General features: G+C 34.5%; 4 protein-coding genes across 4 annotated transcripts in view; 1 reads left to right on the forward strand and 3 right to left on the reverse strand.

Annotated features, from left to right (window-relative positions):
- Nucleotides 1-74: 74 nt before the first annotated feature.
- On the reverse strand, nt 75-3002 carry LOC119613452 (mucin-2-like). Its single transcript, XM_037969467.1, has 2 exons — nt 2930-3002; nt 75-2861 (listed from the first exon to the last, which is right to left on the reverse strand). The coding sequence occupies exons 1-2, from the start codon at nt 2937-2939 to the stop codon at nt 127-129; spliced, it is 2745 nt and encodes a 914-aa protein (XP_037825395.1). The 5' UTR covers nt 2940-3002; the 3' UTR covers nt 75-126.
- A 403-nt stretch (nt 3003-3405) lies between these two features.
- On the reverse strand, nt 3406-14281 carry LOC119613456. Its single transcript, XM_037969470.1, has 3 exons — nt 14189-14281; nt 13385-14122; nt 3406-4223 (listed from the first exon to the last, which is right to left on the reverse strand). The coding sequence occupies exons 1-3, from the start codon at nt 14217-14219 to the stop codon at nt 3406-3408; spliced, it is 1587 nt and encodes a 528-aa protein (XP_037825398.1). The 5' UTR covers nt 14220-14281.
- The window catches only part of LOC119613458, a 36973-nt gene continuing 28861 nt past the window's right edge, over nt 9571-17682 (forward strand). Inside the window, exon 1 of the mRNA XM_037969472.1 lies at nt 9571-9857. The gene's annotated coding sequence lies outside the window, so the exon portion shown is untranslated. The remainder of the gene's footprint in view (nt 9858-17682) is intronic.
- LOC119613457 lies at nt 15161-16181 on the reverse strand. The gene is made up of 2 exons (XM_037969471.1): nt 15466-16181; nt 15161-15409 (listed from the first exon to the last, which is right to left on the reverse strand). The coding sequence occupies exons 1-2, from the start codon at nt 16120-16122 to the stop codon at nt 15200-15202; spliced, it is 867 nt and encodes a 288-aa protein (XP_037825399.1). The 5' UTR covers nt 16123-16181; the 3' UTR covers nt 15161-15199.

Below are 17682 nucleotides of genomic sequence, written 5' to 3' on the forward strand. Positions count from 1 at the left end.
GATGAAATTTTCGTTTATTAGTGAAATTTTTGATAAAATCTATACTATAATCCAAAATCATCTATATAATTCATTTTTTTTCAACTGCCTTTATTATTTAAAACATTCTTCATAAACAATTTACACTTAAACATTGCATTTTACAAATTTAGCAAAATTACAGAAACGTTTTTCGCTATCAAAGTAAAGACCCTGGGGACATTTGCTTACAATGGTCTGATCAAAGTTACACATATAGTAGGTGGCACAATCTTTGGGATCTCTTACATAAGTTCCGGGACGTTTGTTTAAACACAAGCTGTTAATTCTTTTCTGTTGAGTGATCGAGGAGGGGGTGATAGAGAAGTTTGGAAACTTACCTAATAATTGTTGGATTATATTTTTATGGGGTTTATTGGCATTGTTTGAGTTTTGACCATTGCTACCACATGGTGTTGTAGTTGGGGGTTTGGTAGGTGGATTGCATGGTGTTGTAGTTGGGGCTTTAGTTGGTGGATTGCATGGTGTTGTGGTTGGGGCTTTAGTTGGTGGATTGCATGGTGTTGTAGTTGGGGCTTTAGTTGGTGGGTTGCATGGTGTTGTAGTTGGGGCTTTAGTTGGTGGGTTGCATGGTGTTGTAGTTGGGGCTTTGGTTGGTGGGTTGCATGGTGTTGTAGTTGGGGCTTTTGTTGGTGGGTTGCACGGTGTAGTAGTAGTTGTTGGTGCTGATGCTGGAGGATTACATGGTGGAGTGGTAGTTGTTGGAGCTGCTGGAGGATTACATGGTGGAGTGGTAGTTGTAGGAGCTGCTGGAGGATTACATGGTGTTGTTGTTGTTGGTGCTTCTGGAGTATTACATGGTGGAGTGGTAGTCGTAGGAGCTGCTGGGGGATTACATGGTGTAGTGGTAGTTGTAGGAGCAGCGGGAGGATTACATGGTGGAGTGGTAGTTGTACGAGCAGCGGGAGGATTACATGGTGGAGTGGTAGTCGTAGGAGCTGCTGGAGGATTACATGGTGTAGTGGTAGTTGTTGGAGCTTCTGGAGGATTACATGGTGTAGTGGTAGTTGTAGGAGCAGCGGGAGGATTACATGGTGGAGTGGTAGTTGTAGGAGCAGCGGGAGGATTACATGGTGGAGTGGTAGTTGTTGGAGCTGCTGGAGGATTACATGGTGGAGTGGTAGTTGTTGGAGCTGCTGGAGGATTACATGGTGTAGTAGTAGTTGTTGGAGCTGCAGGAGGATTACATGGTGGAGTGGTAGTTGTAGGAGCAGCGGGAGGATTACATGGTGTAGTAGTAGTTGTTGGTGAATCTGGAGGATTACATGGTGGAGTTGTAGTTGTAGGGGCAGCTGGAGGATTACATGGTGTAGTGGTAGTTGTAGGAGCTTCTGGTGGATTACATGGTGGAGTGGTAGTTGTAGGGGCAGCGGGAGGATTACATGGTGTAGTAGTAGTTGTTGGTAAATCTGGAGAATTACATGGTGGAGTTGTAGTTGTAGGGGTAGCTGGAGGATTACATGGTGTAGTAGTAGTGGTTGTTGGAGCTTCAGGAGGATTACATGGTGTAGTAGTAGTTGTTGGAGCTGCAGGAGGATTACATGGTGGAGTGGTAGTTGTTGGAGCTGCAGGAGGATTACATGGTGGTGTGGTAGTTGTAGGAGCATCGGGAGGATTACATGGTGTAGTAGTAGTTGTTGGTGAATCTGGAGGATTACATGGTGGAGTGGTAGTTGTAGGAGCATCGGGAGGATTACATGGTGTAGTAGTAGTTGTAGGAGCTTCTGGTGGATTACATGGTGGAGTGGTAGTTGTAGGGGCAGCGGGAGGATTACATGGTGTAGTAGTAGTTGTTGGAGCTGCAGGAGGATTACATGGTGATGTGGTAGTTGTAGGAGCATCGGGAGGATTACATGGTGTAGTAGTAGTTGTTGGAGCTGCAGGAGGATTACATGGTGGAGTGGTAGTTGTTGGAGCTGCAGGAGGATTACATGGTGGTGTAGTAGTTGTAGGAGCATCGGGAGGATTACATGGTGTAGTAGTAGTTGTTGGTGAATCTGGAGGATTACATGTTGGAGTGGTAGTTGTAGGAGCAGCAGGAGGATTACATGGTGTAGTAGTAGTTGTAGGAGCAGGGGGAGGGTTACATGGTGTAGTAGTAGTTGTTGGAGCTGCAGGAGGATTACATGGTGGAGTTGTAGTTTTAGGGGCAGCTGGAGGATTACATGGTGTAGTAGTAGTTGTTGGAGCTGCTGGAGGATTACATGGTGGAGTGGTTGTTGTCGGTACAGCGGGAGGGTTACATGGTGTAGTAGTAGTTGTTGTTGGAGCTTCTGGTGGATTACATGGTGGAGTGGTAGTTGTAGGGGCAGCGGTAGGATTACATGGTGTAGTAGTAGTTGTTGGTGAATCTGGAGGATTACATGGTGGAGTTGTAGTTGTAGGGGCAGCTGGAGGATTACATGGTGTAGTAGTAGTTGTTGGTGCATCTGGAGGATTACATGGTGGAGTAGTAGTTGTAGGAGCTGCGGGAGGATTACATGGTGTAGTAGTAGTTGTTGGAGCTGCAGGAGGATTACAAGGTGTAGTCGTAGTAGTTTCGCCACAATTCTTAGAACTATTTTCTCTAGAACCTCTAACACCACGACCATTACACTGAACAAATTGCGGGAAATTACACATTTTCATTTTCTCATCATAATAAAAACCACCCAAACAACGTTTACGAAAGGTACGACCCAAATAACACTGATAGTAATGAGCACAAGATTTCGGATCTGTTATAATAGCACCGTTCGGTTGAGAGCTACAATCTGGTCTAGCGCGACCAACGGCTGCATAAATTGAGGGTATAAGTACCACAGCAAATAAAAAAAGATTTACTGAAAGTTAAAAGCAAAGCAATTAGTGAAATGTTTGTTTGAATTCCTTTTCTGACGACAATATTTACAGTTTCTCATGTTTTCTTCTAGAGAATGCCAGGAAAAACTTCAACTTTTCTAGGTTTGATAGTTAACAAATCAAATCTGTTCATTTGTGGGCAGTGATAGCATCTTTTATAGTGAACTTTTCTTTTGGAAAATTATTAATTAGATAAAAATAATTAATTTAATGGGGTTTTGTAATAGTTCTTTAATTTTTTTTTTATATAGTTTATAGAAAATAGGTTCCATAGGAAATAACTAACTATAAAATAAATAACATTGTTTTAAAATATCTTATCAAAATTGCTGTAATGTCGGTTAACTACCAGTAGCATGCCGTTACAGACAAGGACTTGTAAAACATAATAATTTAATAATTTGTCTTTTGATTGATTAGATAAGGGCTAGTTAGAGGAAAAAGTTGTTGCTAAATGCTAGCGAATTGCTTTTTAATAAAACTCTTTATTAAGTTATGAAGTTTTGCGCTTAATTTACGTGTTTTCTAATTTTTATCTTGATATTCCAAATTTAAATCCTTAACACATGTAGCCTTATGGCGCCACTTACAGCGGGCGCTCTCCACATCAAAATGCTGATAAAAAGGACAACTCTGCAATAGAGACTGACCTTTGACACAAAATATAAATGAATCGCATCTCTGGGTATGGGGAAATATATGCTCGCCATATAAAGGACACTTAACGCTATTGCCCCATATAGGTTCCTCTAAAGAAGTTAAAACCTCATCCTCCTCGTCATAATCTTCTTCATTTTTGGTTATAACACATTCAGCATTAGACGGTAAATCACATTTACCCAATTTAGAATTCCAATTAAGTCTAGGACTACAGGATTGTAGTAAAGCTTTACCATGATAACACATATAATACTGTTGGCAATTGCCTGGATGAGGCAGGAATACTAAGGTATATTTCTTACTCTGCATAGCATACAAATTATAACAATATTGATCAGCTTTTGGAGGTCTCACGGTGGTGGTGGTGGTGGTGATCATGCTAGGGGCTTTGGTGGTGAAGGTAGCAATAGGTAACGCCTCCTCCTCAGCTAAAGCTACTTCCTCACATTCCACATTTTCCGCATTATCACATAGTTTAGTTTGATCATTAAACAGCATATTTGGTGGACAAGAGGCCACTACACCTTCACCATTTTTACCGCATAAAAAGAAAAGTTTGCAGTCATTGGGATTGGCCACAAATTCTCCCCATTCATGGCCCAAGCAAAAGTCTGTCAAACGAGGTTTAGCCACATATTTAAAGGCGCTTAGAAAAGGCACAGCCAGCAATAAGATTATAAGTCCTAAACAAAAATTAAACAATAATAAAACAAGTTCTTTAACAATCTTTTACTTAAACTCACTTTTGAACATGGTTTCAGAACTCCTTATCACTTCTTATATGCTCTTTTATCTCTGATGCCGCCTGCTTACTTCCACTTTTGAAAATATTCTTAACTTATTTCAATTATTTTACCAAAAAGAATTGCTTCCAAAAAATTAGAATAACGATCACTTGTTTGTTCCTTATCTTTAACTGTTTGAAATTCTTGTAAAGATCTTTATTTTTATGTTCAATATTTTGGTGAATAAAACGAAAGTATGTGTTTTTTTTTCTTCTTCTGTTAGACAATTTTATCAATATTTGCAGTTCATTAGCTAGATAAACTTTTTGACGAAAGTTGTTACAAAAAAATGTTATTTTTAAATAAATAACAATTATTTGTAATAACTTTGCAAAGTAAACTAACAGAAGAAATGCTAAATATTTAAAATTTCTTAATAAAGATTTAACAATATATCAATTTTACACAGAGAAAATATCATTAATAAATATAAAAACTCGAATGTGGTGAATTTGTATTTTGTACTGAAATCCTTTTACTTTAATTTAGAGGTAAAGAACTGGTTTTGTTTTGAAAGCTTTTGTGGTAAAATTAAAATTTTGGGGTGAAATGCTGATTTAGTGGTGAAAATATGACTTAGTGGTGAAAATTTGATTTAGTGGTAAAAATTTGAATTAGAGGTGAAAATCTAATAAGATCTTGTGGTGAAAATCCGATGTGAAAATTTGATTGTATTGAAAATTACAAGACTAGACTATAGACTAGACTATAGACTAGACTATAGACTAGACTATAGACTAGACTATAGACTAGACTATAGACTAGACTATAGACTAGACTATAGACTAGACTATATAGACTAGACTATAGACTAGACTATAGACTAGACTATAGACTAGACTATAGACTAGACTATAGACTAGACTATAGACTAGACTATAGACTAGACTATAGACTAGACTATAGACTAGACTATAGACTAGACTATAGACTAGACTATAGACTAGACTATAGACTAGACTATGACTAGACTATTGACTAGACTATAGACTAGACTATAGACTAGACTATAGACTAGACTAAGACTAGACTATAGACTAGACTATAGACTAGACTATAGACTAGACTATAGACTAGACTATAGACTAGACTATAGACTAGACTATAGACTAGACTATAGACTAGACTGTAGACTAGACTATAGACTAGACTATAGACTAGACTATAGACTAGACTATAACTAGACTATAGACTAGACTATAGACTATACTATAGACTAGACTATAGACTAGACTATAGACTAGACTATAGACTAGACTATAGACTAGACTATAACTAGAATATAGACTAGACTATAGACTAGACTATAGACTAGACTATAGACTAGACTAGACTAGACTATAGACTAGACTAGACTAGACTATAGACTAGACTATAGACTAGACTATAACTAGACTATAGACTAGACTATAGACTAGACTATAGACTAGACTATAGACTAGACTATAGACTAGACTATAGACTAGACTAGACTAGACTATAGACTAGACTACAGACTAGACTATAGACTAGACTATAGACTAGACTATAGACTAGACTATAGACTAGACTATAGACTAGACTATAGACTAGACTATAGACTAGACTATAGACTAGACTATAGACTAGACTATAGACTAGACTATAGACTAGACTATAGACTAGACTATAGACTAGACTATAGACTAGACTACAGACTAGACTATAGACTAGACTATAGACTAGACTATAGACTAGACTATAGACTAGACTATAGACTAGACTATAGACTAGACTATAGACTAGACTATAGACTAGACTATAGACTAGACTATAGACTAGACTATAGACTAGACTATAGACTAGACTATAGACTAGACTATAGACTAGACTATAGACTAGACTATAGACTAGACTATAGACTAGACTATAGACTAGACTATAGACTAGACTATAGACTAGACTATAGACTAGACTATAGACTAGACTATAGACTAGACTAATAGACTAGACTATAGACTAGACTATAGACTAGACTATAGACTAGACTATAGACTAGACTATAGACTAGACTATAGACTAGACTATAGACTAGACTAGGCGACTATAGACTAGACTAACTAGACTAGACTATAGACTAGACTATAGACTAGACTATAGACTAGACTATAGACTAGACTATAGACTAGACTATAGACTAGACTAGACTAGATAGACTAGACTATAGACTAGACTATAGAACTAGACTATAGACTAGACTATAGACTAGACTATAGACTAGACTATAGACTAGACTATAGACTAGACTATAGACTAGACTATAGACTAGACTATAGACTAGAATAGACTAGACTATAGACTAGACTATAGACTAGACTATAGACTAGACTATGACTAGACTATAGACTAGACTATAGACTAGACTATAGACTAGACTATAGACTAGACTATAGACTAGACTATAGACTAGACTATAGACTAGACTATAGACTAGACTATAGACTAGACTATAGACTAGACTATAGACTAGACTATAGACTAGACTATAGACTAGACTATAGACTAGACTATAGACTAGACTATAGACTAGACTATAGACTAGACTATAGACTAGACTATAGACTAGACTATAGACTAGACTATAGACTAGACTATAGACTAGACTATAGACTAGACTATAGACTAGACTATAGACTAGACTATAGACTAGAATGAATAGACTATAGACTAGACTATAGACTAGACTATAGACTAGACTATAGACTAGACTATAGACTAGACTATAGACTAGACTATAGACTAGACTATAGACTAGACTATAGACTAGACTATAGACTAGACTATAGACTAGACTATAGACTAGACTATAGACTAGACTATAGACTAGACTATAGACTAGACTATATAGACTAGACCTATAGACTAGACTATAGACTAGACTATAGACTAGACTATAGACTAGACTATAGACTAGACTATAGACTAGACTATAGACTAGACTATAGACTAGACTATAGACTAGACTATAGACTAGACTATAGACTAGACTATAGACTAGACTATAGACTAGACTATAGACTAGACTATAGACTAGACTATAGACTAGACTATAGACTAGACTATAGACTAGACTATAGATTTCACTATTAAAGTATAGACCTATCTATTGTCAAACATTGGAACACTGTATATTCCTTCTTTAATTTGTAAAGTTTGGCAACCCTACTCTTACTAAGCAAACATTAAATTAGTTTGCCTTTAGTAAAGAGATCCCCATTCATAAGAGAATAGATAAAATCTCTTACTAAAATGAATTGCACTTTTCCACACACTTACATACATACATACATACATACATAAATTTTAGTAGTCCACTAATAACAAGCATTCTGTTGTTGTTGCATTTTATCCAATTGCCAGCAAACAAACAGACACGGGGTTTTTTTACTTTATTTAAGAGTGTCGGCATTTAGTTTGCGTTGTTAATTCAAAGCGATAGCATTTCGTTGAAGTGACGGTCGGTGTTGTTAGTGAAAAAGAAAAAAAACAACAAAACAATCAAGAAGTGTTAACGATTTTGTTTTTTGGCCAGTAATCAGTGTATTAGAGAGTGATTTTTATTTTCGGAGATTTTTTTACGGTTTTTTCGTAGACGTCGGGGTAAAACGAAAGAAAACGGGTTAAATAACAAAAAAAAATAAAAATTAAATAAGCAATAAACTTTTACACAAAAGTTTAAGCCAATAACAACAACAACAAAAGTGTTACCAACGTTACATTAACATAAGCAGCAAAAAAAAAAAACGAATGAAAAGTTAAAACAAACTAACGAAAAAAAGCAGAGATTTAAAGAAAACTTAAATTAAACTAAATTTTATTAAACAATAATAAAGAAATTTAAGAAAAATTATTAAATAAATTAAAATTTTGAAAAAAAGTTAAGAAAATCTTTTGCTTTATTAAAAAAAAACAACAAAATTTTGTTTTATTTTTAAAAAGTGCGTGTGTGTGTTTGCCCATGTTAGTGACTACCTGTTCCCTCCATTAAATAACAAAAGCATTATTATTGTAAATACCCAATAAACCAAAGAACGATATGATAGCGAAAACGGTATTGCTTTTAAAGGGCGATTATGATATCATATTTCATTATTTAAAACGATATTATTATAATATCGTTTTATATTATTTTGTTTCCAATAAAAAAATTAAGAAAATACAAACATTTGAAAAAAACTTCAAACATAAAAATAATTTCAATAAAAATTTTCGAACATAAGAAAACTAAAAGGATATTAAAATAAAATCAACTAAATTATTGATAAATAATCCAAATAAATACGCGAATTTCGTTCGATACTTCAGTTTAGTGGTAAGTTGACATGTATGCAATTTTGAAAAGTTTCAGGTATTTGCAAGACAATGCATAATGTGATGAAAAATATGATTACTTTAAAATATGTATTAATGTATGTATGTAAATATGTACAAATGAATGCAATCCTTCCCTTTTCAGGCTTTTTTATATGTATAATAGCGAAATATTAAGTTAAATAGCGTTTTAAATGAAATTTTAAGAATAAAAGAGCATACAGAAAAAAAACTGAAAAAGGCGATTTAACTATCATTATTTTTGGAAATTATGGTAGCGAAAACGATATCATAATTTTATGGAAAAACGATATCATAAGGAAAGGTACCATTTAGTACGTAAATACTATCGTTCTCGATACGAGAATGACTATCACTTATGATATTTTTTATCACCTAAGTGATATCGTTTCGATATCGTTATAATATCGTTTGGTTTATTGGGTAACAACAAGAAAAAAAAAACACAAGCAACAACAACAAACAACATAAATTATATATAATTTCTGTTTTTGATTCTGTTTTATTATTTGTATTTATACTTGTCATTTCGTTGTGCAAGCCGAAACTAACAAACAAAACAAAATTAAAAAGCAACAATAATAACTACAACAACAACAACCAAAGGCAACAAAATCCATCAAAAAGTAATAAAACAACAAGTTTTTTCTGCTTCTTTCTACTACTTCTCCCAAAAAAAAAAAAACAACAACAAGATAATAGTGACGCTCTAATACAGAGTGATTGTACTCTCAAACTAATACTTCATAAATTGTTTTTGTAATTTTCATTATTTACGTGTGTGTGTCAGTCATTCTGTCTGTTTCAGAGTTTGTTTAGCTGCTAATAATAATAATGATCATTTTCTCATTTTCAACATCATCATTATAAAAAAAAATTAGATTATAATAAAAATATAACAAAAAAATTCTTGTTAATCATCAAATAACTTGCACTTGCACCTGTTTTAATAAGAAAAATTTAAAAAAAAAGATAAAGAATTTAAAAGAAAAACAAATAGTGAGAAAAATATAATAAAGATAAAATACCAAAATTTATTTTTCAACATTAAAAGTACCAGAATTTGGGATTTATTCTCTTAAGCAGATGAAAAAAGAAAACAAACTCCTCATCACAGCATTGTTTGATAATTAGTGTTGCCAACTTTTAAAGCAGCTCAGACAATTGGAAAGATCATAAAAGGTAAGAAAAGAAAAGAGTTTTAATATGTTTTAATAAAAATTTAAGTAATTTCATAGTTTAAGAATAAAACTGGGGAACCTATTAAGACTTTTGCTGTAAAAATCTATTAAATTTATTAAGAAATCTGGAACATCTTCTCTAAAAGTTTTCAATCAAACCAGCCATTATCACGCATTAAGAAGTTCCGGAGGTTGTCCCCTCTAGCCACCATAACAACTGAACCGTTGATCGAAAAGGACCAAAGAATGTCTCCTTCTTACAGCGAATCGCTGCAATCTAATTCCAAGCTGATACCGCACAATATTCGTCCAGACCTTAGGCAAATACCACAGATAGTTTCTGTCTAGATTATGCTCATAAGAGTCTCTAATATACCGAATAATTGATCGGAGAGAGAGAATTAACATCTTCTTCTCATTATGACATTTTACAGGGGATCAACGCAATTAGATTTTAAGCTAAAACCGCGGAATATTTGTATAGACCAGCAGATTTAAGAAAACTGAGAACAGTTTCTACTGTTGATCACTAAAAGTTCTTCGAATTAAGACATTTCTTCTCATGCCGTCCATCGCTGGTAAATAGAGCCACTAGGACCAAGAGTGTCGGAAAACATCTTGTCCTCCTTTATGAAAGCGTACAGGGCATCAACGGCAAGTTTTCAGCTTGCCGGAGAATTTACGATGTGTTTACCAGGACCTAAGACAACTTAATTTCCCTATTTGCCAAAGTATTTGCAATGTTATTGCTAGATTAAGCCGGATAATTCTAGTTTTGGTCTAATTTATTCTTAAAATCTTTGTTCAATCTTTAGTTATTCTGGTCTTCATCTATGATTCAGATCTAATTATACGATCAGACAAAGTTCCAAAAGTGATGTTATAACAGATCTCATCTTACGTTCGTTGACTTAAGTTCTGTGGTTGATTAATCCTTAATCTCTAACTTAGAAACTTCATCGCGGTACACTCTTCAAACTTAACTTTTTAGGGACTTTATCGCTAGAATTTCGAGTGTGTTTCAAAACCTCATGTCTGTTCTCCTATAGCTCATGGTTTTGGTCTATTTAATACTTAAAAGTAAATCTATAATCGGCAAGTTTGTAAAGTATCTGAGATCATTGCCTTTACAAATAGGAACTCTTTTCAATCTTGAGTTATTCTGGTCTTTATCTTAGATTCAGATCTATTTATACGATCAGTCAAAGTACCAAATATGATGTTATAACAGATCTGATCTTACGTTCGTTGTCTTAAGTAATGCTTTCGAATTACTGGCCATCATTCAATGACTTGAGATCGAGTTTCAAAAATAAAGATTGGAGTTTATTAGTAGTATTTAATTTACCACGCGTTTTATGCTCACAAAAACTTTGTTTTGTCAAAAATTACTTTAAACTTTTCCCTAACCGTGACTAATCACCTCTATCGTTTCACATGTGAAACTTAACACCCTTGTTTACCTGCAAAAACATGCCACTTAATTACATTCCTTCAATATAAGATAATATACTGCGTATTTTTTCCGCCCAAAAAATATACACTTGATAATAAAACAACTTTTAATTAAAAATCTTCAGTTGATCTTAAAACATCAATGTCTTAAGAACAAAATCGTTGAAAAAAAAATGTTTCGTATAGTTTTATACTCGTTGCTTTCAATTCAATTCTTGAGTTGCTTAATTCAGGCAGCCGTTTTTCCTGAATGTGAGAGTGAAACTGCGGGGAATTTTATAGCTGTTGCTAGTAATTGTTCCAAGGCTATATATTGTGATGGTGAGGATTCAAGTATAGTGGAGTGTGATTTCAGTAGACCTTACTTTTCAAGCACTGATCAAAATTGCTACACTGAGTCGAGCATATGTGGTGATAGGCCATTTGGAGGGGGAAATGATGATACTCCGACTACTCCAGCGATGCCTTCAATTGCCACAACCGGAGCTTCTACGTTAACTTCCATTTTAACACCACCCACAATAGTTACCGTAACCTCTACTCCCTCTACAACATCGTCCCCAACATCTACTCTAGCTACCACAGTTGTAACAACACCAACTACAATTGTTATCCCTACCACCTGGCCTCCTATAGTTACCACTTCCAGCACTAGAATCACCTCAACAGCTACCGATCCTTCTATCTCCTTAACTTGTCCGCCTGTAGATGATCCCAGTAGACCGATATTTCTACCTCATCCCAAATCTTGTTCACAATATTATTTGTGTTATCATGGTGTAGCCACGATCATGCAATGTCCCAATATGTTACATTTCGATGTGACCCAACAGAGTTGTAATACAGCGGAAAAAGTTAATTGTCAGGTAAAATCCAGTGAAATAAAGATCCATATTCTTAATCTAACATTCTCTTGCATTTAAGATAAGCGCCGTTATACCACGCGATCAGTGTTTGCCTCAAACTGTCGATGTTATCCTCATGCTACCAATTGCAATTATTATTATTTGTGTAAATATGGCTATTTGATGGTTATGCAGTGTCCCTTTAATATGGGCTGGGATTATGAGAAGAGAGCCTGTGCCGTGAAGTCGAAAGCTAAATGTTATAATGAGGCTTTAGTAATTTAAATTTTAAAATCATTTTTCTTTGGTTGATAATAAATATTAAGCCATTGTATGTTTTGTGGACTTTAGTGAGACCTTTGACGATTTTAATTGAACAGAATCGGACATGGATTGTTGATGTTTTCTTTGTATTCGATCCTATCGTTCTTAATCTTCTCCACATTAAGGCAAAGCAGGGTTAGGTCCTTATAGAGTCAAGACATTTAAATTTAGATTCTCAGTGTTATCGTAGATACTTTAGCATGAGGTAGTCTTAGTAGTCTAAGGTTCTTAAGAAACTAATTGTAAGACCGAATCTAACTATGGCGATCTAGACTAATATTCCGCGTCCAAACTTGAAAGTTGATTGAGGAGATGCGCTGTAAGCTGTCATAATAAGAAGAAGGTATTAGTTCACCCTTTTTGTCATTCGTTTGTCCTAGTTGATAAATGATTCAAGATCTTTTGAGACGACCGTTTAGAGTTTTAAATGGAAAACCCTTAGTAATCAATGACAAATTTTGAAGCTGATAGAAGGCAACTGAGAAGATTGATATTCTTCTTCCTCTTCATACCAATTGAGGTTCTAAATGTTGTATCTCTCCTCCTAGTTTTCAATTAGAAATAGATTTACTTCTCCCAGGAAAATCTGCTAAAGTCCTAATCTAACCTCTCTAACAAACAATGTTAGGTTTCCGAAATTTAATTCAGTCTTTAAATGACTCAATTTAGGAACTGCGTGGCAAGAAGGTATGGTTTTCTTTAAGCCAGTTGGTTGGTATTCCAAAATCGAGAGATTTATGTATCACAAAAAAGCCTCTCAAAAGAGACTAAATGGTTTTCTGTAATCATCGGTCCGTTTTTACTTAATCGTATATAACGATTGGATGTTTTGAAATAAGTAATAAAAAGTTTTTTTTCTTTAACTTCACATTTATTTCTTACAAAAACTAAAATGTATTCTTACGAAATACTAACTTCAAATCCTTAATACAAAGAGCCACCTTACGCCATTTGCAACGACTGCTCTCCACATCGAAGTACTGATAAAAGGGACATTGCTGTAAAATAGCATGACCCTTAACGCAATATATAAAGAAATCACAACGTTGCATATGTGGAAATATATGTTGACCATACACAGGACATACAATGCCATTAGCATTGCCTATAGAAGGGGATTCTGTAGGTGCCACGGGTACAGGCATATTACCATCTTCTTTATGACACTTAGCATTGCTAGGTAAATCACATTTGCCAATACGGGAATTCCATTGTAAATCGGTGCTGCATTCCTGCAACAAAGCCTGGCCATAGTAACACATATAATATTGATGACAACTGGAGGGATGAGCCACAAAAATCAAAGCATCTGCACTTGGCTGTTGGGTATAAAGATTTAAACAATAATCCACTACAGATGCTATAGGTGATACAGTGGTAGTGACTTGAGTTGTTGCAGGAGGAGGAGCCAAGGTGGTGGTTGCTTCACATCTAACATTGCTTTGGGTATCGCAAATTTTACTGACCGGATTGAAAAGCATATTCGGGGGACAACTGGCTGGCACCGCTTCACCGTTTAAACCGCATAAATAAAACTTTTTGCAATCCAAAGGATTTGCTACAAACTCTCCCATGGCATGATTTAAACAAACATTATTTTGACCCTCACTCGCTGTTATGGCTAATAATAGTATTAGCAAAGCTAGAAAATAAAGCGTAAACAAATTATTTAATTAATTATTGAAACTACTAATTCCATAACATTTACCTTTACTAAAGTATTCTTTTAAAACATCCATTTACTAAAAATTTTTCAAAAATTGCTTCCTAAATGTTTCACTACGTCTCAACTACTGCTCATTAGCATTTAATTTTCCATTTAAAAAGCTTGTTTATGCTATCATCAGCGCCTACCAATTTTCGTTTGTTTTATCTTAAAAAAAAAACAAAATTTTAAGATAAAACTCTTATTTGTCTTATTGCTTTTTTACATAATTATCTTCATATATTCGTACGTTCATTAACACGATCAACTGTATTAAAATATCTTAATTACTTTTTGTTTTGCAAATTATTGTTTATAAGATTCTGCTAGGAATTTCTATAACCATGACCTCATTTTGATAATTTGAATGGGAAATAGCGGGAATTAATGAACCTAAGACTATAGTACAGTCTGATGTAGTCTCTACAGATTAATCAGTCTTTAGTAGAGAGACTAGATGAGTTCTGGTGTTGAGACAAGATCGCTCTCTAATATAGAGACTTGATCAGAGTATAATAGAGACTAGATTTCTCTCTAGTACAGAGACTAGATCATTCTATAGTATAGAGACTAAATCAATCCATAGTATAGAGAAGGGATCAGTCTGTAGTATAGAGACTACATCAGTCTCTAGTAAGGAGGCTAGACCAGTATCTAGTATAGATACCAGATCTCTGGTATAGAGACTAGATCTAGTAGTAGATAAACTACATCATTTTCTCTACTATCGTCTCTGCAATAGATACTAGATCAGTCTAGTCTCTGGTTCAGAGTCTGGTCTAGCCTCTAGTACAGGGGCTGGTTAAGTCTCTAGTTTGGAGTTTATTTAGTGTGTAGAAAATAATCTGAACTAATAACTAGTTAAGAGTACAATCTCTAGTACAGAGTATAGTCCATTCTATGCAATATAGACTAGTCTAATTTCCAATACGAACTTCCTCACATTAAGAATCATTCTAAATAAAATCACTCTTGTTTTGTTTGACAAATTATATAAAATATACTTTATTTTATCTAAAATCTATTAGAAGATCTATAACATTTAGCCTGAGATCTAAGGACACAAGTTCTCTTCTCATAATGCCAACCCATATTCAGAGGACATTGCATTACTTTCAGATAACCCAATAAACATTGGTAATAATAATTACAGTTGACCGGATGAGGATAATAATCGATGGTATGTGATAAACACTGTTCTCTAGGGGTCACAACATCCATCATCTAAATTAAAAATGATCATTAAAAAAACTTTTAAAAAATTCAAGATTGCAACTTACTTGACATTTAACCTTTTCCGGATAATCACATTTCTGTTGGCGGGCATCGAAATGCAACATATTGGAACAATGCATGGGCAAACGTTCACCATGATAGCATAAAAAGTATTCTGTGCAGGATTTGGGATGTGGTAGAAATATGGCTTTATTGGGATTGTCAACAGCTGGGCAGGAGGAAGGCAATATAGGAGTTATATAGGTGGAAGTGGTTATGATTTGAGGTGCTGTAGTAGCTAAGGATGTAGTAGAGGTTGGAACAATAACTGAGGTTGATGATGTAGTAGTAGTAGTTGAACTAGCAGTAGTTGTTGAAGCTTCAACTGAAACACTTGAGGTTGGTTGCGTTGGAGCATCTGTAGTATCCTCTGTTAACTCACCACCTTCTCCCGACTCGAATTCCCCATTAGGAAATGGTCTATCGCCACAAACATTTCTATCCGTATCACATGTTTGTTCCTCAATCGAAAAGTAAGGACTGTCTTCGGGACATGAATCTCGAAAAGAATCTTCTCCATGACAAAACATATAATACGAACAATCCTCTTGTACAGCTATATAAGATTGTTCTTCTCCTTCGCATTCCTCAAAATAATCACCATTAACTGTAGTCCATAAACCAGCTATAAGTAATATTAAACCGTAATATTTGTGTGACATTCTGAAAGCTAAAAAGAAGTTCTGCAATTGTTAAAAGTTCCTAACTAACTGAAAATTTGAAAGACGTCAACAGAATCTTATTAAATACCTTATATGTTTCTTTGTTCTTCTGCTTCTTCTTTTTTCTTATTTATTCTTATCAGAGAGGAAATATTAATTTATTCATACAAGATCTATGGTGTAGTTCTTCTTTTAGGGTAATTTACCTATTTGACTTGTTATCTTCTTTTTTTTTCTGGGTGTTTTATACAAAAGTTAAATTTTATTGGTACATTTTTCTTTTTTTTTTCGATTGTTAATTATCGATATTTCAGTCAATGGGATCATCATATCAAGAACCTTAAACAAATGAATCATAATTTGACCCTGAAATTCAAAATTTATATGCATTTCATGATAATATGCAGGAAATAGAGGTGTGTTATAGTAAAAGTTTGTTTTTGCCTAATGATCGACTAGATTAGACACTACACACCTCTATATAAAAGACTCTAGATCAGACTCTAGAATATAAACTAGATCAGTCTCTACTACTGAGATTGATCTCAGCCTCTACTATAGAGACTAGATCAGTCTCTAATATAGAGACTTGATCAGTCTCTACTATAGAGACTAGATCAGTCTCTACTATAGAGACTAGATCAGTCTCCACTATAGAGACTAGATCAGTCTCCACTATAGAGACTAGATCAGTCTCTACTTTAGAGACTAGATCAGTTTCTACTATAGAGACTATATCAGTCTATACTATAGAGACCAGATCAGCCTCTACTATAGAGACCAGATCAGTCTCTACTACATATAGAGACTAGATCAGTCTCTACTATAGAGACCAGATCAGTCTCTACTATAGAGACCAGATCAGTCTCTACTATAGAGACTAGATCAGTCTCTACTATAGAGACTAGTTCAGTCTCTACTATATAGACTAGATCAGTCTCTAAGAAAGAGACTATATTAGTCTCTAGGACAGAGACTAGACTAGTCTCAAGTATAGAGACCAGATCAGTCTCTACTATAGAGACTAGATCAATCTCTACTATAGAGACTAGATCAGTCTCTACTATAGAGACTAGATCAGTATCTACTTTAGAGCCTTTACTTTAGAGACTAGATTAGATTTTATGACAGAGACTAGATTTGTCTCTAGGAGAGAGACTAGGTTAGTCTCTAGGACAGAATATCTAGTATATAGATTAGACCCCAGTATAGAAACAAGATCTGTTTCTAGTATCTAGTGAAAGTAATATTTCAGTCTTTAGTATAGTCTTTAGCAAAGACTTGATCAGTCTTTAGTGTAGAGACTAGATCAGTATAGATACTATAGATTACTTTAAACTCTAGTATAGAAACTATTTCTGTGTCCAGTATAGAGGCCGCATAAAAATATAGAAGACTATGTATTGTTGTGTCTAATATATTAGTCTATTTTACTCTCTAGTATAGAGACTTTACTAGTCTCTAGTATGGAGACTTCTATAGTATACAATGTAGCCTAGAGACTACTTTAGTATAGAGTCTTCTCTAGTCCCTATTATGAAGAATTATCTAGTCTTTAGA

Source organism: Lucilia sericata, unplaced genomic scaffold, assembly GCF_015586225.1.
Source record: "Lucilia sericata isolate MDLA Ls3-8-SP2 unplaced genomic scaffold, ASM1558622v1 Contig002128F_arrow, whole genome shotgun sequence".
Lineage (NCBI taxonomy): Eukaryota > Metazoa > Arthropoda > Insecta > Diptera > Calliphoridae > Lucilia > Lucilia sericata.